General features: G+C 38.1%; 1 protein-coding gene across 1 annotated transcript in view; it reads left to right on the forward strand.

The window, feature by feature from the left end:
• The window catches only part of tacr3a (tachykinin receptor 3a), a 58,334-nt gene that overhangs the window by 19,004 nt on the left and 14,763 nt on the right, over positions 1-24,567 (forward strand). Inside the window, exon 3 of the mRNA XM_012877740.3 lies at positions 280-430. Coding sequence (XP_012733194.2) covers positions 280-430 — 151 coding nt within the window. The remainder of the gene's footprint in view (positions 1-279; positions 431-24,567) is intronic.

A 24,567-nucleotide genomic window follows, 5' to 3' on the forward strand; every position in this document is an offset into this window, starting at 1 on the left:
TACTTTATGTTCAACGGGGAACATAAAAAAAGATCAGCAGGTGACAAAATCAGTTGTGTGCCTCCTGCCACGTCTTACTGGTGCTCAGCCAGCTTAATTGGATTGCAGGTTCTGAAATGGGAGTTTAAAAGGATTTTATTCGCTCTACAGCAATGCCATCAATGATTGCTTTAAACTTAACTCGTCAGCTACCACTGGCAAAGGATTAACAACAATCTTTTAATGTGATTTTTTTTAATGTTCTAATACACCTTGTGTTTATCTATGCTTTCTCCTCAGGTACCATATCATAGTGACAGCTCTAGTCTATGTGCTGCCCTTAGTAGTGATGGGCATTACCTACGCCATCGTGGGGGTGACACTGTGGGGTGGCGAGATTCCAGGAGACTCATCTGATAATTATCACGGACAGCTCAGAGCTAAAAGGAAGGTAAGCAAGCTAAACGGTGGCTTTGCTTTGGGATGGAAATGAAGCATGACCTGGGGGCTTTCACACAGCAGCGCACCATCTGAAAGCTAAAATGCTGCAAGCTGAGAATAAAGTGTGTTTATCTGGCGGCGGCACGCTTTCAAATAGCAACCTGCTCTCCTCTGTTTTAAACATAACTTGAGCCAAGACCAAGATATTTGGAAGCGGTATGTTGGGGCTTATTGTTTTTGAAAATAAGGACAATTTGAGAAATTGTCGCGGTTTGAGCGTGCAGAACAATTACACAGCTCTCTACAGGGTACCTTTGGGATTTTGATTTAAGCTCCCGTGTCTCCTACTGTGGCTGACAGCATTCATTTTCTTAAGGGGGGGGGAAATCCCAGAACGTCTGTAAATCAAGCTGACAGTTCAGTAGCCTTTTTTTGTGTAATATATTTCACAGAAGTCAGTCCTGCAGATAGACATGAATACTAAGCATCTTTGGTGGTGATAAAAAAAAAATGTTACAACATTAAAATCATGCCGTTTTTTATGATTTAATTTACTAAAGTTGTTACGATGTACGCTTTTTGCTACATCATTAACTGTGTTGATATTTCTTATATAAAAGCACTTTATCAAAACTATATTCTTTTTTTTTTTCTTTTTTTTCGCTACACCCCGCACATTGTAGGCTTTGATTGCTTCAGATAAATTAAACATACATCATGTCAGCGTCCTTTCAGGGATATTAAAAAGAGCTATATCGTGGTAGACGGTGCTAAAATATTTAACAGTGTGGGCTGCATTGATGGATGTTCCCACCTAGGAGTGAGAAGGTTTTAGGGTGATCGTGAATGTGTTAGAGCAGCAGCTATTGCTCTGTCAACATTTCAGAGAAGAAAGCTTTGAATTCAACGTAACACAACCTTTGTGATTGTCACTTATCGTCAATGCAACTGGACAGGCCCAAGCTCGGAAAACCAATGATGTCTTCGGGGTTTGTGAGTTTGACTGCACGTCTGGCACATTGGCCTTTCTCCTGAGGAGTCAGCATCTACTTCCAGACGTGTCTTCACACTGGAGCTGTTTGCCACTATTTCAGAAGGAACACATAAGAGAAAGCTTGTAGGAGATTGATTTGGGTAACAAATAACGACACTTTTTGCAGCATCATTGACATAACAGCCATGTATTGAGATTATAAATTATACTCTCTTGCTTAATGACTCATCGTACTAAACCATGTTATCTTCTGGCCTCCATTCAATAAAAAAAAAAAAAAAACAATATCATATTTTTGTGGTTGATACATGATATTAATCATTGCTTAAATTTTAGTTGATTTAGGGAAGTTACTAAAACTGGGAAAACTAAACAAATGTGGTAGTTTTATGTCTTTTGGGGCATGGTTTAGGGACGGTGACAGACAGATTGAGCACATTAGGTTTCATGAATATTCATAAATGAGCAAATCCATTTCTTCCCACAACTGTAATGTCAGAGGAATGATATATTTCAACTGAATTAATTAGTGGCTCAGCGTAATTTTCTGTAGGTCCAATAAAGTCTTGTTTGTTTCTCAGCTGGGAGCAGTATGCCTCTGTTGGTACTTATATTGAAGTCACAATAGCTGTTAAAATACTGCATTGTAAAAAGGAGCAATCCCCAAGAATGTCATAGGTTATCAGCCAGTCCTTTCATTTAAACAGATGTTTTGTCAAGATGCTAATATGCTGCCATGTGAAAAAAAGCGGATGCCACTTGCTTGGATGACCATAACTGGGAGAGCTGGTTTTTGCTTTGAATGTCTTGACTTTTAAACTATTTTCCAGACAGAAGAAACGCTCTATAAGCCCTTCACCAGTCTCTTAAACTGATACAATTTTCTTTCTGAAGACTTCAGACAGCTCCAACGATCTCCAGGCTGTCGTAGGGTATCCTAATCTTTTCACATGACTGTGGCCCTATGCACAAATTTTTTTTTGTTGTGGCTTGAAACTACATTTCTACCGTTCGTATATATCACAACAGTGAGGGTTTTCTCTGAAAACAATACAAATGCTGAAACGCGTTCCGGAGCAAAACAATTCATAGACATAGACCCAGGTCTCCATTGTCCACTGTAAATCTGTTTATATGGGGAAACCATGGCACAAGTGCAGCACCACTTAGTGGTGGCGTCTTCTTAGGCTGGGAGTGTTTGTACACACGCACATGTTGAGTTTCAAAGAACATATCCCCTACTAGTGGCTACTAGTAGGCCTACTTTAGTGTTCCTGCTAGATGCATTAATAAAAACAGCAAAAAGCTGAATCTGGAGTCTGGAATCAAAATGAGACAAGTTTGAGGTGATATTGCTGTGGAAACAAAGCTCAAACTCCCAGGACCTGACGGTTTTGTGCACCCACAGCCAGCATGGTGCTGTGTTGAACCCCACCGCAAGCACAGTGCACATCGTGCTCTTTCTGAAATGCCCATAAAAGTTATCAAGCTTTCAGTAGCCACTGGAATTCAACATCTTGTTATGGAGCAACAATAACAATACTGAAAGTAACGCACTGCATTATACCAGATGGGACTATGGTTGTTTTGACAAAAATATGTTCCATTTTAGCTATATTTAGTAAATAAAACACACACACACACACATATATATATATATATATATATATATATATATATATATATATATATACACTATACAAAATGTATCAGCCTACTTAAAACAACACCTTATACAGTTTGTTCTATTGTTAAAGATCTACAATATTTGCTATTGTTTGTTCTTATTGAATTCTTACATTTGTGAGTCTATTTGCAACTGCAGCTCCTCATTTTTAGTTTGAAGTGTGCTGTCAGACAAATATTGGCTTGAAGCGTCATGTACAGTAGTTCTGTCACTTCAGTCTCTGTCACGAACAATGGAGGTAATACAGAAAATGTAAGGGTGTGCTGTAAGGGAAAGTATAGAGGTCTGGGGGTATTTGTTTGTGATGGTGGTGGTGGATATTCTTGGATTGATAGAAAGGGGACAAAAGGAAAAGCATTTGCCAACAATGTTTTCAGTAATCAAGAACTAAAGCCAGAAATTCAGAGACAATCGGATTTCCTCACTGTTCCAACAAAAATCAGTACTTTGCAATCAAGTGGCACAATTCCTATTACTTTCTTGGGAGTGGATACCAGAGTTTATTTTCAGGGGAATCCGAATTATAGTGGCAAAGCTGAATCTCAAAAGAAACTGATGGAAGAGGACCACCAGGAAGGGAGCCAGCAGTTTCATTTGATTCAAAACAGCTACAATAGCTTTAGCTGGCTAAGGCTCCAAAAGAACTGCTTCTTGCCATTCTGTGGATGGTTATCGAAGCTACTCCTGGCAGAGAGATCTGTATGGTTCCCTCCGATTCAACATGTAACTTGCAGGTGATATCACACCACCTGGAGGATCTGCTCGTCTTTGAAGTTCTGAATTTTATTTATGCAAGGAGAGGCCTGACCCCTGAGTCAGGCCTCTCCTTTGGCTTTAGATGAAGTGATTGTTGGCACAACTCTTATTAGTGCTAGATTTCTAGCAGACAGCAGCTTTATTCTGAATATTTTTTATCATTCTGCGGGTGCTGGATTTCATCTATCCGATGGAGACGTGGTCCGAGCCAGGAAGTTCATCCATTTTCTTGACTTTTTTCCTCCGGGCTGCGGTTTCATCAATTCTCGATCCAGATTCCTGTGTCGGTCGTTTCCAAATTACCCTTTTTAGCTATTTCTAACTCATGGACACAAAGGTAGAATCCCTGATGCTTTGTGTGGTGATCTATCAGCCACCAAAATTATTACAAATAGTGACAAAATAATTAGATTTATGTTTACTTGTTCTGAAACCCTAAAAACAGACTGCTCTATGTGAAACTTTATTACAAGTTTAAATGTGTGTTTATTAGTGGCAGTTGTGGCATAGCTCAAATCTGCTGAATTCAGCGTTCAGTACAGAGATACGACTCATAAATATCTGTCCTTCATAATATCAGCTTCAAAATGTCTTATATTTGCTCCAGTCGAAGTATTGATTTGATGCAGGTTTGTTATTTTATGACACATATTGGGAGTGCATAAATGAAAGGAGTGTATTTGTTAATACTCAGCATTTCCTCTGTGTTTTCTGTGCCTTAGTTAATGGAACATCTCGCTGCCGTGCCAGAGATTAATGGAAACGTGTTACATAGATATTGAAAATGACAACAAAACAACCTCACTTTGAGAGTCGACTAACCCAAGGTGCTCATTGTATATTACACCACCTTTTATGCATAGTTTCCCATTTTTTAACCCCTTACCACAAAAGGAAAGATTCTGTCATTACTCACACATACATACATACATACAAGTGCAAGTATTTGAAGGATACTTAGAAATAAGTATCCTTAAATGGTCATGCAAAGTGATCCTTTTTGTATGAAACCAGTGTGATTTTAAGACCCAAGGGAACCATAAATATCGGAGCAGACAGGTTTGGGTCACAGGATAAGCTCGTCACTGAATGTATATTGATCTCTTTCAATTTCCTAAGTGGTGAACCTCTGTCTGTTTCTAATTCTGTCTTCTTACTGCAGATTTTGTCACTCGTGGTGACAACAAAAGTTCTTTACATTCTTAGTTACCTACAAAATGAATGTGAGTACAGTGCTTTGCAAAAACAGTCACGTCTTCTGAGATCTGATTTTTTTCATATTAGGATTTCATGAACTAGATCAACATAAAGCAAATTACTATGATGTGCAAGGAAAAGGATGCACCATTTAAGACTATATTTGCAAATAAAATCCGAAAGCTGTGTTGTAGCTATGCAGTCATGGTGGTTCTACAAATATTTTCACAAAAAACTTTCAGAAACCCCTTTTCACTGAAATAAATTGTATATGAAGGGTAAGCCATATCACCTTTGCACATAAACAGATTAACACTTTTGCTGATTTTTCTTCAAAATCTAGGTCAAGCTGGACCTTACCTGAGACATCCTAACTCATGAATCATGAATACACTTTGATCTAAGTTTCATTCTTCATTCCACTGTAGTTCCGGTTGAATTTTCAAGGTCATTGTTTTGGTTGCAGGTGAACTTTCACCTGATTCTCAAGTTCTTTCCAGGTTTTATCCCAGAATTGCCCTGATTTTAGCTCCATCTCTTTTCTCATCAGCTCTGACCAGCTTCCATGTTCCTGCTGATGAAAAGCATCCCTTTAGCACAATGCTACCACCACCTTGTTTCAGCATGGGGATGGTGTGGGGATGTGCAGTGTTAGTTTGCCTCTACACATATTGTTTTGCACGTACCCCAAAATGTTGGATTTTTATTTTCATCGGACCAAAGCACATTATTCTACATGTTTTTTCTGCCTTCTACATTGGTTGACATTAACTAATAAATAGGATTTATTATAGCTTTCGTTAAACTATGGATTTCTAAAAAAAAAAAAAAAAAATCTAGAAAGGTCAGATTTAGGGAGTGTATTTTTAATTCAGTTCAATTCAAAAATTCTTTGTTGTCCCATCAACAGATTCACCGACGGAAGATGCCTGCTGGGCTTTTGCCGGCTCGCTCATAGCTCCTGCTTAAAGGGGTCATGACAACAAATGCAATTTTTGCTGCGGTTTCGGGGTATGATATGATCTATTGTGCACTGATGAGGCTGTGTGAATGTCAAGAGTGGGTAGCATGTGATGGACGGTCAGCTTTGTTTCTTTGCTCAAAAATAGACAAATCAGAGAGGGTTTGAAAATCTGGTTGACTGACTGAGTGACCAGCTAAACCGCTGGCTCTTAAGCTGCCAGCTGCATGAAGTTCCTGTAGCAGTAAGCTCTCTGCAGTCGGTCTTGTAGTTAGCTTTGTACTTCGGTCCCACTGTGTGGATGATGAATTGCGTCATCAGGTTAATGCCTTTGGTCAGATTGGCCTCGCCTGTCCGAGATCCTTAAACACAAATACTTACACTACCCATAATGCCATAATAATGGAGTTGTGACAGAGTGTTGCGAGACGAAGCTGCGGATGAAGGGGGCAAAGACGTTTGGGGGCGCGTTTGACCAGTTTCGCAAATATGGTTATAGCCAATCAGAGTGAAGTCAATCAGGAAGAACCACATATCATTACTGTACTTTTACCAAGAAGGGAAATCATGGCCTGCCAAAACAACCCTCTACAAAAAGTAAAAAAAAAAAAAAAAATTAAATTATTTGGAGAATTTACATATGCAGCAATATAAACTACATGATATAGTTTATAGAGTGATGTCACAACTCCTTTCTCTCTACCTATCTCTGCCTGGCCTGTCAGCTTAAGTTGACACCCATGTCTTGGCAGCTTCTTAGCTTTGCTGAACTTTCCATTTTCAGATGGCATAGTAAGCAGGGTTCTTTCAAATCTCTAGATATCATATTCTTTTTCTCAGCCTAATCCTACTTTAACCTTCTATACAACTTCTGTGTTCCTTGGTTGTCACAATGCTGTTTGTTCACTTCAATTAACAGTTATGCACCATTTTGTGTTGGTCTGTCACATAAACCCCTCTTAACATACATAAAGGTTTACAAGGCACCATACAGGGTCAAAACCAGCTTTTACCTGCTTTATGTTCTCTAGGAATCATTGCTTGTTTCCTCACAGTGTCCATTACTTTTTTTAGATAATGGTTCTCAGGGGAGTCCTTGTTGAGTGGCTGAGCAGATCAATAAGTGAAAAGAAATAATTGTGTGTCTGAAGATGTGTGCGCTGCTATTTGTGGACAGGGTTTTCGATATAAATCCATTTTGTGTTTTCTGTATATTCCAAGCAGACGAGGTACTTAGGTTTATAGGTCAGTACTCTGAACACAAAAGGTTCAAGAAAGGAAAATACAGCTGTAGGCAATGCTGTCAAGTATCACCAGATAAGGGGAGTCACAAATTTAGGTTTCTAACGAATTCAGGACTTGCAGCGAACTCTATAAATTAAATGATTAAAAAAAAGGAAATTTAATGGCTGCTAAAGGAAATTTGTTTTTACACAAATTAGTTAAGCAGTCACAATGATTCACGTTTTGGGTAACTGGTAATCTGTGTAGTGTCTCAGGTTTTAGATTCCTTCATTGATCACTGCTTTTTTCTAATTAACTCTGTGCTATATTGTCAATTTATTACATCCTTGTGACTCATTTATCTGAAGGGAGAACAAAACGTGCATAGAAGAACGTTAATCACACCGTATCTTTTAATCCCATTTAGAATAACAATGAACCCAAGGCGTACATTTAATAGCTTCTGCATAGTTATGGTATTATTGGAGAAAATGCACAGGTATAGAATTGACCCTAAAATTAATACCGTTGGTAAATTTAGATTTAAAACATTTTCATTAAACCAACAAGTAAACAAATCCTCCTCTCTCAAAAGATAGTAAAAGAATGTAAAAAGAATGCCAATTTTGCAAGCAATTATTTCTGCTTTTCTTTGCATATTATCAAATTGGGCATGTCAAAAATTATATATCGGTAGTACTGTTGCCTTGCAGCAAATAAGTCCTGGGTTCAAATCCTGGGGTCTTGCTGCATGAGGTTTGCATGTTCTCCTTGTGCATGTGTGGGTTCTCTTTAGGTACTACTGCTTCCTCCCACAGTCCAAAAACATGAAAGTTTAGTTACTTGGTTTCTCCGAATTACCCTTAAGTGTGAGTGTGTGTGTCCATGGTTGTTTGTCCTGCGTGCCTTGTTACTCTGTAATGGACTGGCAACATGTCCAGGATGTACCCCGCCTCTCAGTCAATGGCTGCTGCAGTTAGGCGCCAACCCCATGACCCCACAAGGCTAAGCAGATATAAATAATGAATAGATGGTGAATGGATAGAAGGATGGAATGTACAAAATTGTATATTCACTTCTCAATACTGAGTCAGTGGCATTCCAACATACAGGCCATTTCAATAGTTACTGACGAGCTTTTTGCATGTTTCACCGATATTTTAACATGAGTGAAATATGATGTGGTTTTACACTTATCTTAAACTAAGGTTGTCCCATTGCTAACATTTTTTTATTTAATATGCATTTATTGTAGTTTTTTTTCCACAAATACAATACAGGTTCAATGAATCTTAACCTGCGATTAACAATCTCTGTTAAGTATAATATAATAATCCAGTTCATATTTGTTCACTCTATTTTAGATTGTAAAGTAGAAGATGAAAGGCAGTCTTCAGGATTCCTCAAGCTTGTCCCACATCCTGACAGAATAATACTCTGCCTGGTGAACCATGTCTGTAAAACTGTAAAACTTTCTACTACTTGAATAAAAGCTCAGACAAAATTATAGTAACTAACTCAGCTATCCCTACAGGCAAAAAATGCTCTTTGCAAAGAAACTTGAAGAAACAAAGAAACAAAAGAAAAGCATTTGGCTTTATATAATAATTAGTTTTGTGCAACACACTGGAAAACTTATGAATTCCTTGTTTCACCATCTTAAAAATATCAGTTTTCTATAAGGTCACAGAAGGCTAGTCTGTTCGCTGGGTGTTCTTGTGTAATGACCTCCCAGTTAGCTTTAAATCTGCTCTCTAAATGTCATATGGGCCCATTGTACAATGATATTTGCTTAGTAGGCATCACTGCAAACAAGAGGGGATAGGGCTTTCACAATCAGAGCCTCATAGTAATGGAAAAAGCAGCCCGATGAAATCAGGTCAGCCGTTACGGACTCTGCAATAGTATTGATCATCTTTTATTTCACTGTTTAATGCTTCTTTCAGGCATTTTGTTACTAATTCTGTGGTAATAATGATCTGTACAGAAAGTCGGTTTTACAAATATATTTTTGTGATGAATGAGGGACTTTGGGGCTTCTTGTTTGGAGTGAGATTAGGTTTGGCAGACATAGTGTCTGTCAGTGGCGGAGTAGCTCCGGGGCCCAGCCGCACACACTCAGCAGTGCTAGGGCTGGATATCAACATCATTATTCTAACTAGCATACAGTGCAAATGCTAAGGATACATACAGACTGTGTAATTGTGTGTGCTGAAGATTGGAAAGTTTGCTAAATGTTTTATGGTCAGGAGGTTAGGTTTCATATGAGAATCCCAATGTTGGTATAGTGGAGCCATCTAGATTTTTAAACGTCCTGCAGCTAGATCAAAAACCTGAACTAATGTATCAGGTCAGTGATTGGCAGCATGCTTAGTTTTTTTATTAGGACTAGATCACTTATGTTCAGGTGCAACCCATTAAATTGACATGTTTCCCTGGTTCAACATACTCGGTTTGAAACAATGGAAATTGTCAATATCCTGCCAAGGACGGTCAGCCACATGGATTTGCTATCTTGGAATAGCAACACCTCTAAGTGCGTCCAAAAAAAGCAGATAGGCTGCATTTGTAGCCAGTTCCAGATAAAATACCGAATGACTGATTATCACAGATCCGTCACCCATTTGATACCTGCCACCAGAAAAAAAAAATGACTAGAAAAACACTATTAGCTCATCACCTTTTTTATGGCTGTGGGCTGGAAAAGGCTGCCAGCCCCAATCATGCTTATTGGCTTCATCTTAAATTAAACTTAATCTTATAGTTGACTGCTGAGGTTGCTGTTTAATTGCACAATATATTTGCCCTATCAGTTAAAACGGGCATTTAAAATCCACTAAATCAAAATGAAAGAGTGCCCGCATCAATTGACAAAGGAACAAAGCAATATCGGGCAAAAATACCAGTTATTCAGTCACTTTGCACCCTACTGTTTTGCTGTTCATATGACGTAAAAGGAGACTTCATATTTTATTATTTACTCGCATTGATGTTGAATAAAAAAAATAAATCACTTTTGATTTAATCCACTCTGCCACTATCACTACGCTACAGGTGCTCTATTTTAAGCTCATGCCGGGGGCTCCGCAATCCAAATGTCATCTTAAAGAAGTCCTAATGAACTATCTTAAAAAGGCTCTTTTAGGTGGTCTGTGTTTGAGGTTTGACTGCAAGCATCTTTGATTGCCCATTATTTTTCTGATTTACTCTGCCTGATTATGAGCGTGCGGGTGGAATAGGTTACCTTCAAAAGAGGATTTTTCTTTCATGGGTATTAAAATGCTTGTTTGCCACTGCCTCAGCACTAGCCACCAGAACAGAACCTTTCTAATCCTACTGACAGGTGTCAGTAGGTGTCTGCCATGAAACACATACATGTATGGATGACTTGGCTTAGGGTTTTTTTTTTTTCTCTGATGGAAGATTGATGTAAGGACAAGATATATATATTGACTGCATGTGACCACGTTATGTCCTACTAGGGTTACATGACCTCATGTTCTTTGCGCCAGAAAAAATTAAAATGAAAATATCTAAAATAAGATAAAGCACTATATTTATATGACTGTGTAGACATTTTAAATTGCCTAACATATTTATATTACATCTATATTAGTTTAAACATATTAAAATCTGTATTAATGTAGTGTGTATAGTTTTCAAATTGCAAATTTTGTCCCTTATAGGGACATTTATTTAGATGAATCTTGAACATTTGGCAACAATAGGGCCTTTTACTGGATTTTTATTCTCCAAAATAGACCGGTCACTACATTATGCAATATTTTGTACATGTATTACTGCACCATGAAAAAAGTATTTGTCATGCATGCAGAAGGCTGCATTCATGTACAAACAAAAAGTAGTAGAACTGATGCACACAGCAGATGTCCAGGCTTTGGTTGGACTACAATTTCAGGCAGACTCATGGGGTGGGGAGAGTGGGCAGCTAGGCAGACTGGCTACAGAGGCAATGGTCCTGAACCCAAGAGATAAGAGTTTATTTTCATTCAACGAAATACAAAAATCTTCACCGCACAGATTAGCTCAACTGATTCCAGTGCACTACCCAAAAGTTTAACAACCATCTGAAGAGGGGCAGTGAGCAATCCACGAAGGAAATCCTGCAGGGGCTGAATTGATTGATAACTGCAGCTCCAGAGTCCAAATACCACATCCCTGCGCCATCCCTGAGGAACGAGGAGCTGGACAGACAGACAACACAGAAGGAGGGAAGGATGAAGGGGAGGAAATGGGAACTCTAGAAATATACTGCTGTGAATGTGATAGTATATCTTTCCCAGTTAAGACCATATTAGCTCTGTGGTGGTCTATCATTACCTCTGTGCATTTTAGCTGTAAGCAGTAGCTTCAGAGAGCATGGAAGACATTCTAACCTTATGCGTAAATGGGTATTTTTTTGTAGGTATACAGCATCTAAAAAGGGAAATTAAACCAAATAATTTCAGTCAATATATTTAACGAAAAAAAGCAACAGAGATTCTAACTGCTGCAATAATGATATGTGTTAATTGTTAGCCTGAAAAATATAAATATGCTGGTAAAACCTGCCAGGTTATACCAGCATATTTATTCTGACTAGAAGAAATATTCATGTATAGTTGTTGCCTAACCAGATTTCTGTCTAGTTTTTTTCCAGAGAATCAGTGATTCCACGGATTCTGTTTAACCTCAAAGATTTTGAGCAAATCACTAAAGATGAATTGTCAACCTACCAGTGAAAAAATGAAAAATGCTGGCCATCAATGATAATAAGAAGGGTATGATTGCTGCAATGCCAACAAAAATATATCTAATGTCTGTTGAAAATGATATTTATAGATTTCAACATGTCATTTTAATATGTTGTAAATAAAAACGGATACTTTTTTCCTCTAATACCGATACTCCTTTTACAATGTTTTATTATGTATTTAGAAAGACTACTCCTGATTCCTTCAGAGAAAAAAAACTTACTTGGTGGATTTAAAACATTTATATCTAAATCTACTGGGGATATGCATAAGATAACTGTAGTTATAATGTTGTATTTAACTCTTATTTGTTACTCTAAGCCGTCATGGTGTACGCGGCTAAACCCACGTCTTTGAAATGGGATCATGAACTCTGTCATGATCCTGGTGTGTGAGTCTGTTTGTCTGACTGAGTGAAGTGTTCCTGATTCTGAGAATTAGCATCCCCCCAGTTGATTCTCCTCTCGATCCAGTTTAAATCTGCCATTGTTCATCATCAGGTTTATTACCAAGCCGATTACCTGGATTCCCTTAAAGAGTCCCACGTTGGCAATAGCTCCTGCATGCCACGTTTCCACGGCCGTCCTTGCTTTTCCTCCTCTCTGCCCGCTCTCCACCGATACCGGGGCTCAGACTCGCCTCCAGGCTCACTGTCTCCCTTTGGACCTTCTCCACCTAATCTAACAATAAGCCTCCTCTTGCAAGCACCTGCGAAAGATTCTTAACACATCTAACAGCATCTCTCCCCTTCAGACCCAGTGGCGCTCCCAACCTCTCTCTAGATTGCCCATTATAAATAAACTCTTGTGAACTGGTACCTCTGAGTCTCTCTGGTTTCTGCACGTGGGTCAGGAAAATTCTGCACATCATATCAGACCCTGGTTTGTATTCTAGTTGCATCAGGAAGGGCATCAGGTGTAAAAACTCTGTCAAGTCTGTTTGGAAGTTGTAATGGCTTGTTGTGGAAACCCTTGAATAAGGGAACAGTTAAAGGACTCAGAATTATGGTAAGAACCTTACAAAAATATTGAACAAATATCCGCTAAAATTAGTGGTAGTTGATTGCTACCAGCTGCTCTTTACAGAATAACAAACACGGAAAAAGCTGATGTTAGCAGGTTTATTATAATTTAGCAATACATATAAATGTATCCACAGTCATAAATAAATAAGGATTTTTTTTTCATTAAAAAATGCACACGGCAGCTGTATCAGGGAGTATTAAAAAGTCTTATAGCACTTGGAACAAAGAATTTTTTTCAACTGCTCATTTGTGGATTATGGTGAGCGTAAGTGCCGTGTTGCTGGCTCTGCTTTTTTGGCCAGCCAGGATGCCATAAAGTGGATGTTTGATGTTGTCCAAAAGACCCGTCCCGAGTTTGCCTCAACCTGGGGACACACTACACACTACAGTCGTCACAGATTTTGAAAAGACTTGATGTTCACATTAAGAAATGCTTTTTGTGTCATCACTGAAAGACTCACACACTTAACAAATGGATCTGCTGAGGATCACAGACTTAAGGATTGTTCCACCCACCTGAGTGGATCAAAGTCTAGTGAAAGCTTTCATGAGGGAGACAGTTTGGAGCAACGAACGTGCGCTGGCAGTAACAGAAAATGTTACCTGCATTTTGATAGGTTATATTTACAATAAACTCCCCTGTAAAATTAATGAGATGCAGTTTAATATCCTTTAAGTTTATAGCACAAGTGAATATAATTTGGACAGCGGTGAATTTATTCTTTGTTATACTCGTGGGGAGGTTTCGGAAGATATATCTGTGGTTGTGAGTTTGTTAATAGTGCTATTCATCACAGACAACAATGTTATGCTTGACCTGGATCACATAAATATGTGATAAGAATGGATGATAAATAGGTTTATTATGTGGAAAATACTTCAGTCAGTGATTTCAGTTCATTAAACGAAGTCCCATTACCTTACGTTAAATATCTGAATTGTTTAGTTTATGTTAATGAGGCCCTGCATTACTGCATTTTAATCTTTTATAATATCCAAGTCCATCTCTTAGCTGATTTTTGTTTTTTTTATGCATGATAGTAGGGTTAGTGGATAGTTTTTAGTAGGTAGGTTATGCTCTGAGCATTTATGTTCATAGTATTTGTATAGTTACAAATGAAGTAAAAGCAAAAAGAAAAAAGAATTGTGCCAACGCGCTCTGTTGACTTACCACAACTAGTGCACGCCCACAAAGACCTTCCTCATCTGGAAACAACCCATGAACTCAAGGGCTTCCTCAAGGCACATGCTGGCAAAAAGGCAAACAGAAACAGAACATACTCTCCCTGTCAAAGTAGCATGTCACACATATTTGCTATGACCTTAAAACTGTCCAGCAGGTGTTTCTCATCAGTATCTACTATGGCTTAAGACATGAAGATATTAGACAGCAGTTGAGGCCACTCATCTCTAATGCTGATTTTACCGATGAGGAAAATGTTAGTCGTTTAAAAATGTGATCAATGATGAAAATCAATATCAGCGGAAGTCGAGCTATGTATCCAGGCAGAAAGCACATCAGGCACACAGCTTTCATGTGGATGATGGGGATAGTACTACAAATAGGAACGAAAATCAAACAGTACAGCAACTTTGCTCAGGTGCAAGTGTTGACAGTCATGGTGGTAAGCTTAATGGGCCAGCAAGCCACAGCTGCAAAGGTAGACCATGGGGGGACTTTTTCCTCGCAAATCTCTTGTCAAACCACAGTAAGACCTTCAGGCACAAGCACACTTGGTCAGCCTTTTTTCCTCAATGAAAAGTAGGCATCTCAAATGCACAAACGGTTCATTCCAAAGTATAGCGAGCTGCAACCATTCTCTTCATCTGTAGTGACCTAGGGCACCTGGCAGTTGGCTGTCTGAAAACAGCAAAAATATAATGGGAAAACATAGTTTGTGTCCAGTGATGGACAACCAAAAGCTGCCCTGCAACTCCAGTAGCACTCAGTCAACCTCACACCTAAACAACTAAAGAAAAAGCAAACCAAAGATTCCAAGACACATTGTGGGGACAGATTTCAGGAAATGTTATAGGCCCTGAAAATGACAGTAATGTTGCTCCGTTGATAAGGAAAAGAGCCTGTTAAAATGTTACATCAATGGCTATGCTGCTCAAGACAGGCTCACAAGTAAGTCATGGAAAAAGACTTTCCTCCCAAATCATCTCATAAGACCACTGGAAGACCTCCTCGACACTGCAGAAAATCCTTGATTTATATGCAGCATATGGACAGAATATATCGTATGATAGGTGGAGCTGACGGTCAACCTCCCTTGAAACGATAACCCTAACTTGACCATGCAGATCCCATCCCTTAGCCTATGTTAGGGTTCAATGTCCTTCAAGAAATTATCAATGGGTTGCAGTCATCTTATAACGCAATCACCAGGGTGATTGGCCTTCTTTAATAAGTGAAATCTTACCAAAATGTATGCACAATGGTAAATTTAGAAATTTATTTGAATACACTTGTCTTTTGCTTTATCTCTGAGAGCTTACTAGTGTCATCCACATGTTCCAAACTGTTAACCAGACTCATTTCGGTTCCAAGTAGACTAATGGGTATTCATTTCCTGCAATAATAAAGAAACATTAATTGTGATGTGCCAAGCCTCCAGGTTCTACTCTAACCATGTACAAAGTTAAGACGTAAAAAAACAATTAGTATGTCAATTAGGGTTTGTTTTTAAATTATAATCTCAATAAATTGTGTCTTTATGTTTGCAAATGTCTTTCCCACTCAACTTTTTGATTTGCTTCCCTCTTCCCAGCAGTAATACAAAACTGATTTATTGCTATTATGTTATGCTGTGTTTCAACTTTTTTAAAGTTGTATTTAAAACTTTAAAATTCAGTTATCTATTCAGTTATCCACAGGATCATTTAAGTTGTTACTTTGAAGTTTGTGTCTGAGCTGTTAAAGGGAGCTGAATCAAATTAAAACAGAGGTTTTATTTACATTTATATTTGCCAACGGTCTAAGATCACACTGAGGGATTTTGATTGGTTCAGAACATATGCTTGTTGGATACTCTAATCCTATAGAACAAAAGTAGTCATCAGCTTTTTTACTTGTCACATTACAACAACTAAAATTTACAATACTAAAATTTACATTTACACTTTATAACTTTGGAGCTGTACCTGTTTTATATCAGATATGTAATTTCAGGTGGAAATTGCTCCTAAAATCCTCTTGGCTTAAGGGGTTAATCATCATTTGTGATGCAAACTAATTATCCAAAATAAAGAACAGTCTGTTCAGCAGAGATTAAGATTACCCTGACAGATATGAGGCAATGTTTACTTCCCTGAATGAGGTTCTTGAAACCAAACCCACATATCCCACCCCACACCACCACCCTTTCATAAGCAGTCATAGTAATTTTATCACACGTTATCTATTGCATAAAACAAGTATGCAAAGTATGATCATGGCCTTCTCTTTGGGATGCCGTATGCACCTTTATGAGTGCAGTGGGTTGAATAGCAGGAGCCATTACCCAAGCCAAACCTTGAAGTAATTTTGTGTTCTGTTTCACATAAGAAAACGTGTAGATTTTCTTTTTTAACTCACCAATTTGTCCAGAGAAATTACAAAAACGGTTAAGTACATAACAGGATACATTAAATAAATTAACCTATTTAGGCTAGATGACAATTTCTGGAAGCTTCCTAAACCTCTTGTGAATATCTTTCAATCTCAGGGATGTTCCCTGGCCGTCATACCAGATCATTGGTTAGCTTTTAAACCTGAAATGTCCCAACGAAATTCTAGACTGAAGAAAGCCTTTCAAATGAGTGGTGGAGGCTCCACAAATACCCTAAAAAGTAGTTTCCACTTTCCTTGCTGGTAATGGGTTTCCATGACCTGGATAACTGAGAACCTACATTTCCTTTTTAACTTTGTACAATTTTTGATGACTTGCTTAAGCATTAATAAAATGTAGTAAAACAATATTTGACGTTGGCCTTCAGAGATATGCTCCACTGTATATAAATTTCTTTTATTTGTTCGCCGCCTATCTATTATTCTCTGTGCTCTGCCAGAGCTCATTTTATCCTGAATTTCAAAACCAATTTAATCGCAAGATCAGCCGAGGCACTCCAAAATGACAGAGAAATACAGTCAGAGCGTGCACTTGCAACAGAAATGAGTGCATAAATGTAAAGTGGAAGAAAAGTGATACATGGTTTTTAGAACCTTTCACAAATAAAAAAGTGTGTGTAGAACCACATTTTACTGCAATTTCAGCTGCAAGTATTTTGAGATGTCTCTACCAGCTTTGTGTTTATATTGATTCTTTTCTCTTTTTTTGTAGAAAAGCTCAAGTTCAGTCAGGCAAATGTTTTCTTTTGGATTTAGGCCAAGGCCATTCTAACTGTTGTGCTTTGATCTAGTCCGTTCCGTTGTAGCTTTAACCAGATGATTAGGGTTGTTGTCCTGTTGGAAGGTGGATCTCTGCCCCAGAGTCAAACTCGGCAGAAGTTCTGCCACCAAAATGTTTGAAAAATTGGAATGGTATGTTCAGATTTGTTAGTTTTCCACCACACTTTTAGTCTTGTTTGCCCAAAAGGACTTTCTTCTGCAAGTGTGCTATATCCCGTACATGGCTTGTGACAAACTTTAAATTGGGATTACGAAAATATATTAATACATAATTATTGATTTATTTTTACAGAATTTGTTAAGGTGCTAAAACTGTAACTTTGGAGATTTTACAATGAAATAAAATATAAACTAATAAGTAAAGGACTTCCGGTGGAGCCATGTTTATGTAAGCTGCAAAAGTTTGAGCTCTGCTGATTAACCAACCTACCAAATGACATTGGAAGAAAATCTCCGCAAAAACGACGGACTGTCCAGATGTCAGTTTAGAAACAAATGGAAGTAACGAGTCTGCTAAGCCGAGTGCACCAGGTGCTAGCAAGAACGCTGAGGCTGCCGCTCAAAATATGGAAGAAACGCTGCAAGTTATCATCCAGTCAAGCTGGGAAATAGAGGGGCAGATCTACTTTTATATTGACTACTTACCTGAGCTGAAGCAGAAATGCGCTCAGCTCAGACATGTCGTGAAACAGTTAAAGCAGAAGAATCTTAAAGCTGGGTTCATATATCCAGCTCAACTGAGGATGATTGTAGGCTCAGAGGAAAAAAAGTTTCCAAACAGTGATGGACACGGCGCCGGTGCTCCGGGTATTGAATATTCGGGACCGAGTAGATGAGCGAGACAAAGTTGAGTGACAGCTGGCCAGATACAGGTGGGAGAGACAGGACGCAAAACGAGATGGGCAAAACATTCACAGGTTTACAGAAGATTGCAGGTTTTTCCTCTCTTGAAATGAATGGGCATGTATATGTATGTATGTGTGGTTGTTCAGCTGTTTGTTCACCGAGTTCAGAGTGTAAAAGCATTTTTTTCTGGTCATTTTGGTGTATTGCATCAGCTGTGATTGACTTAATGAGTACATTTTACTCAGCCATCACAGGGCTCTAGCAGCTCACCCGATGGAACGGGACTGTTGCACTATGTGACTTTATCCCAGGGGGATTTGGCCTCCCTCTGCCGGGTTCCACACGGGGACTGGTTAAGATTGGGGATTTGCCAGTAGAGGACTTGGTAGCCAGGTTGATTAGTTCCATTTCTTGTGTTCCTTGTTTGACATCGTATATAGTTTCTGTTCTGTTTTTGGTTACATTCTTGACAACAGTGCATCTCATGAAGGAGGAAGGAAAAGAGGTGTTGCCATTTTAATTAGAAGGAATGTCTTTTTTCAATAGTGAAAAAGTTCTGAAGGACAAGGAAGGCAGATATAATAAGCGCGATTGGGGAAAATAAATGTACATTCATGAACATTTATACGCCAAATGAGGACTGTCCAACTTTCTTTAAGAAAATGACCTTAATTAGCAGAAGAAGGGGAGGATATAGTGGTTGGGGAAGATTATAACTGTATAATAAATTCTAGTATAAATAGACTACTGGCTGAGAAGGGACCGCAAACCAGAAAATCAGTCACTGTTTCAGGAGTGATGGATGGACTAGGCTTGGTGGCTGTATGGTGATATCATCACCCCAGAGACAGAGACCACACATGTAGGTCCCCAGTTTATGGGAGCTATTCCAGATTAGATATGTTTCTTGTCTCCAAGGCAGAGTGACAGAATCCACAGTAGAACCCATAACTTTGTCGGATCATAGCCCCATTAAGATTAACATCAACTTGGGTCAAGAAAATCAATTCAGATATTACCGACTTAATGTCTCACTATTGAATGATACCCTAAGCCAACAAGATATGTGGGATAGGCTTAAAAAAACACCTTGAAATAAACAACAGTCAATCTATTTTATGGGACAGTACTAAGGCAGTCATGAGGGGACATATCATTCAAATGACATCAAGATTGAAAAAACAAAGAGAAGCCAAGAGACTTAGATTACAGACTGAAATTAGGAGACTAGAAATAGAACTCAAAGCAACAAATTGAAGGAACACATTAGAGTTATTACAACAGATGAGACGATAAGATGATTTACTCACATATAATGCAGAGGTAATCCTCAAATTTGCAATAAGTAAATATTATGAAATGGGTAATAACGCAAGCAGCTTTTCAGCTACGGAAGGCCTAGTCAGTCCATGTAGTACCAAAGATAAACCACCCTGATACAAATACAGTTACTCATCAACCAAAAGAAATAACCGAGGCCTTTTCTGCATACTACAAAAAACTATATGAAGGCTAAAAAATGGTAGGAAAGAAAGAGAAAATTACAAAACTTCTGGGCTTAATTCAACTGAAATGACTATCACAGGAGAAGGCGCAGGCCTTGTGTTCCCCCATAACAACACTGGAAATAATAGATAATATTAAAGAATAGTAAATCCTCGGGTGTAGATGGATACTCTGAGGAATACTATGACGTTGTTGACAGTGAGCATGCCCCAATCCTATGCTGGATATATAATTATGCACTGGATGAAAGAGCCCCCCCCCCCCCCAAATAAATAAATAAAAATGAACTTGGTCAGCTGCAATGATTACAGTCATACACAAAGATGGAAAGGACCACACTCAATGCTCAGAATACCGACCCATACGCTTGCTTTGTCAGGTCTTAAAAAATGTTGACCTCTACAGGAGCAGGTAGAATACAAATAATCATCTGGAACTTAGTCAGTTCAGATCAAACGGGGGTTATTAATGGACGACAGGGCACCTATAATGTGAGACGAGCACTAAATTTAAAAACGATTGCCTCTGAAAGGATAAAAACATCAATGCTTCTGAGCCTAGACGCTGAGAAAACATTTGATACATTGAATTGGACAATGATGGTGCAAACACTAGCTCATATGGGCTTTAATAAAATCTTTCTGAGTTGGATTAGAGTGTTTTATATAACTCCACGGTCAAGAGTCTGAGTTAATGGACAATGCTCTGAATTTCTTGACCTGCAGCGGGGGACAAGACAAGAGGATGCACTTTGACCAGGATGCACTTTGACCAGCCTTGTTCTCTCATAGCATTGAGCCCCTTGCAAAATGTATTAGACGTAACCCTCTGATACATGGAATAAGGGACAAGGGTGGAAACCAACATAAAATAGCTTTATACGCGGATGACATACTACTATTTGTTGAAAACCCCACCCACACAATCCCAGCCCTCCTGCAAAACCTTAATGAATATATGGCTTAGTATCTGGCTATAAAGTTAATCCTAGCAAATCAGAAGCAATGATGGTGTCTGGAGAATGGCCTATTCAGCTTGATGAGATAGTGTCATTTTGTAGATCTAAACAGGGCTTCAGACATTTAGGGACCACACCCACCCCCCATCTAACACAATTATACCAAGCAAAATATTAAAAAAAAGATTTTGATGTATTTAGAAAGGATCTGGCAAGATGGGATGTGCTATCATTATCTTTGTTTGGGAGAGTAGAGGCTCTAAATATGAACCTACTGCCCAGACTCCTGCCCAGAAGCTTATATAAGTTTTTGAGTGGCAAAATAAGAGACCTCAAATGAGACTTAAAACACTTACACTGGAGAAGAATAGAGATGGACTCAGCCTCCCCAACATAAAATATTATTGGTAAATGACAGCAGTGGTAGTTTGGATCAATAATGACATTGAAACAGGATGGGTAAATATAGAGCAGAATTCATTGCCAAGCATACCATTACCTGCTCTGGTGTTTTTGAGTAAGCAGAGTCCCAGAGAAAATTGGATATAAAAAATGTATGGATGAAACACACTGTAACCATATGGTCAACAGTCCAAGAGAGAATTAGAGGGACAGCTGTCCACTATGCAAATTTCTGGAAACCCGGACTTTGTCCCCTCAACAACAGATATTACCTTTAAGAGATGAGCAGGAAGAAACGTAAAGGTTACTGACAGCTGTTCTATGACGTTTAGCAGCCATTGTCATACCTCCAAGACAAAATTTCTCTACCCCAAAGTGATATGTTCCGGTATTTTCAGATTACAAATTACACGACAAACCTTAAAAATGGGAATACATTACAAATATCCAAAGAAATGTAGAAAGTTATTAATTAAGTTATTAGTTATTAATTTAATTAAACTCTAATTTCATAATAACAAGCATATTTCTTAAGGTTTCTTAAGACACCTGCGGCGGTTTCCAAGTTTGTAGACAATCCGGGTGAGATGCTTTGTTGAAGAGAATATGGAATAGTTGTTCACTAGTCACATATATTTTTAGACTGCCCAAAGATATTTAATTTCTGGAGGGGAATATATAGTGAAATTGATAAAATTCTGGGACTTGATATACAACTCACTCCGAGTAAGTTTATCTTAGATCTAACACTTGAAGGCACCAACACCAGAGATAAGTTCCTGTTACATGTACATGTACTCCTTATGATAGTCACCTACATTGGCAGAGTGGAAACAGAAGCTGAGGGAGGTGTATGGAATGGAGGCTTTAACTGCTCAACTACAATTAAGATCTGATCAGTTCCAACGGAGATGGTTGCCGATAGCAAGATATCTAACTGGAGAATCTGATAATGTGCTTTAGTGTCCTAAGTGTTTATTTTGATATATGTCTGCTTTTTATTCTGCTTTATCAAGTCTATTCTTGTATATATTTTACCTTGATATTATCAAGAATTGTTGTGTATCGTTCCTTGTAAAATCTAATAAAAAACACAACAAAAAAAGAGAGTAATAAATTATTTCTTAATGTGAGATATTCTTAACACCTAATATATTTACTCAAGATTTTTACGTTTTTATGTTACAAGGAACCAGCCCTATTTTTATATTTGATGCCACCTCTAAGCAAGTACTTTAAAATTAGCAAAACAACTGAAAGTAACATGAACTGACAATAATTTATTTATTTATTTTCTATTTATTTGAGCAACAATACAAGCAAGATTTACATTGAGATGTTATGACATTTTAATAGTGCTCAAAAGGAGTAGGTAGAAGTTCAAGAACTTATAAGAACCTACCCCAAATTACAATATTCATGTCATGTAACATATAAGGTCTTTTGATAAAATGAGGCATTACAAATCAAAGCACAGTTACACAAATACAGTGTCTTATTTTGAAAGCAATTGTACAAACAGAAGATATCTATTAGTACTTATCAAAAATGTTGCAAATTATCACATTTAAATGTTTGGGTTACATGCAAATTTTCTAAGGCTAACATATTTATACATGCTTTTAAATTGTCTTAGCGTGGTTCTCCTTTTTATTTCTATATCTAACCCATCCCACAACATAACTCCAGCTTGGCTGAGCCACAGACTTTAAAGTGTGGTGTGAACACTACAGTTTATTCAACACAATATATACATCTTTATTAGAATCAGAATCAGAAATACTTAAAAAATTATAGATCTAAAATAAATGCAAAGAACCTGGAAAATTTAGTTTTCAGGACAGGACTTAAAGCCAGTTTTTCTATTTTAACATCAGAGATAAGTGTCCATTACCTAAAAACGTCTTCTATGACTTCTTCGGCTTTTAAAGGTGTCAGTATTTCCCCAGCTGGGGAGACACTGCATTCCTCAGAGCCTGAACAATTATTTTTATTTTCCTTTGTACCATGAAAACATTTAACTTTCTGTGAATCAGGTTTCCTGATAATGGGCACATTTTGCTGAGACTGAAAGGCAGCACTTGATTGAGCTAATTTTCCTAATGCTTGATGAAACTTGCAGCATTTCATTAAATGATTGCATGGTTGGATAGTACAGGGTTATTTCTTTTTTCCAATTCCAATTTCAAATAATGCACATTGTGTTCCCGAGTCTTCTTTGTCTTTAGTCCCTTCCCTAATTGGACAAGTTATTTTCTTTCTTGAGAACAATAAAGAAGATGAATCCCTTTCACCTCAGTTCAGTAATTAAAATTTTATTTAACTGTTAATAATAGGGTGGGCGGTTTTTCCAGAAGTTTCACCAAGTTTCTTTTTGAAAAACTGTGAATGCGACTTCTTGCGACTTTCAGCCATGTTCAAAGTATACGCTGAGAGCAACGGAGCTACAATGAACTGCTAACACCGATGCTAACCGCTAACCTAACCAGAGACATAAACACTAGAAGTGCACGTGCGCAGCCAGCTAATGGAAACTAACAAGGAACGAGCATGCCCACTGGCGTTACATGACCGTGTCAGAATGATTGGCATGTGGTAAAACCAATAGATAAGGCGATACCCCTGGAACTTGAGGGACAGCGGGGAATGAGGGCAGGAACGAAACTTTGACAAAATTCTGCTCTTCAGTGCAAAAATCTATCCCACTGAGATCAATTTATTTTAACCTCCTTTTCTGGATACATAATGTATTGACTACTTTCAGGATGGAAGGACAATTCTACCCAGTATTACAAAAAGTGTTTCGGAACAGGATTACCATCTGTAGCTTTGAATGCCATTTTATTCAAAATATAGGTTTAAAAAAATAAGTTTAAAGTGTGGCTTTTCAGGCTCATGTTCACCTTAAATGTGACTTAGATAAGAATCTGATTTTAGATAATTTAAACTGTAACACGGTGATTCTAAGACCCCGCTCTGTACAGGAAATTAGATAGGCATGAACAAGGCCTTGATCTTATTATACTCTCTGTACTTCCTTTTTAGCTGCACAAACACACTGAAGGAGAATGCTGAATGCTTCAGATTCATAGCCACGGCACAAAAGGAGATGTAAGAGTTAAACTATAGGGAATATTAAAGTAGCGAATCACTGATCTGATCAATTAAAAGTTGTATTGAAGAGCACCACGCTGTATCAGAGGGACTCCAGATAACCAGGAATTTTGTCGTTTTTAGAGTTAGTCATTTTAAAACAAGAATGACTGTCAGTCTTTCTATTTTTCAAAAAAGGAGAACATGTCCAACACACTATCCATGTCCACTGTGCAGAAATAAAAACACATTCAAAACAGCTGGAGAACTACAAAGCAGTCCGTCCAATCACTTTGACAGAGATAACTGCTAGAAATGTATAAAAGTGTCTTTGGTTATTAAAGCTGCAGTA

The sequence above is a fragment of the Fundulus heteroclitus genome, chromosome 5 (assembly GCF_011125445.2).
Source record: "Fundulus heteroclitus isolate FHET01 chromosome 5, MU-UCD_Fhet_4.1, whole genome shotgun sequence".
NCBI classification, from domain to species: domain Eukaryota; kingdom Metazoa; phylum Chordata; class Actinopteri; order Cyprinodontiformes; family Fundulidae; genus Fundulus; species Fundulus heteroclitus.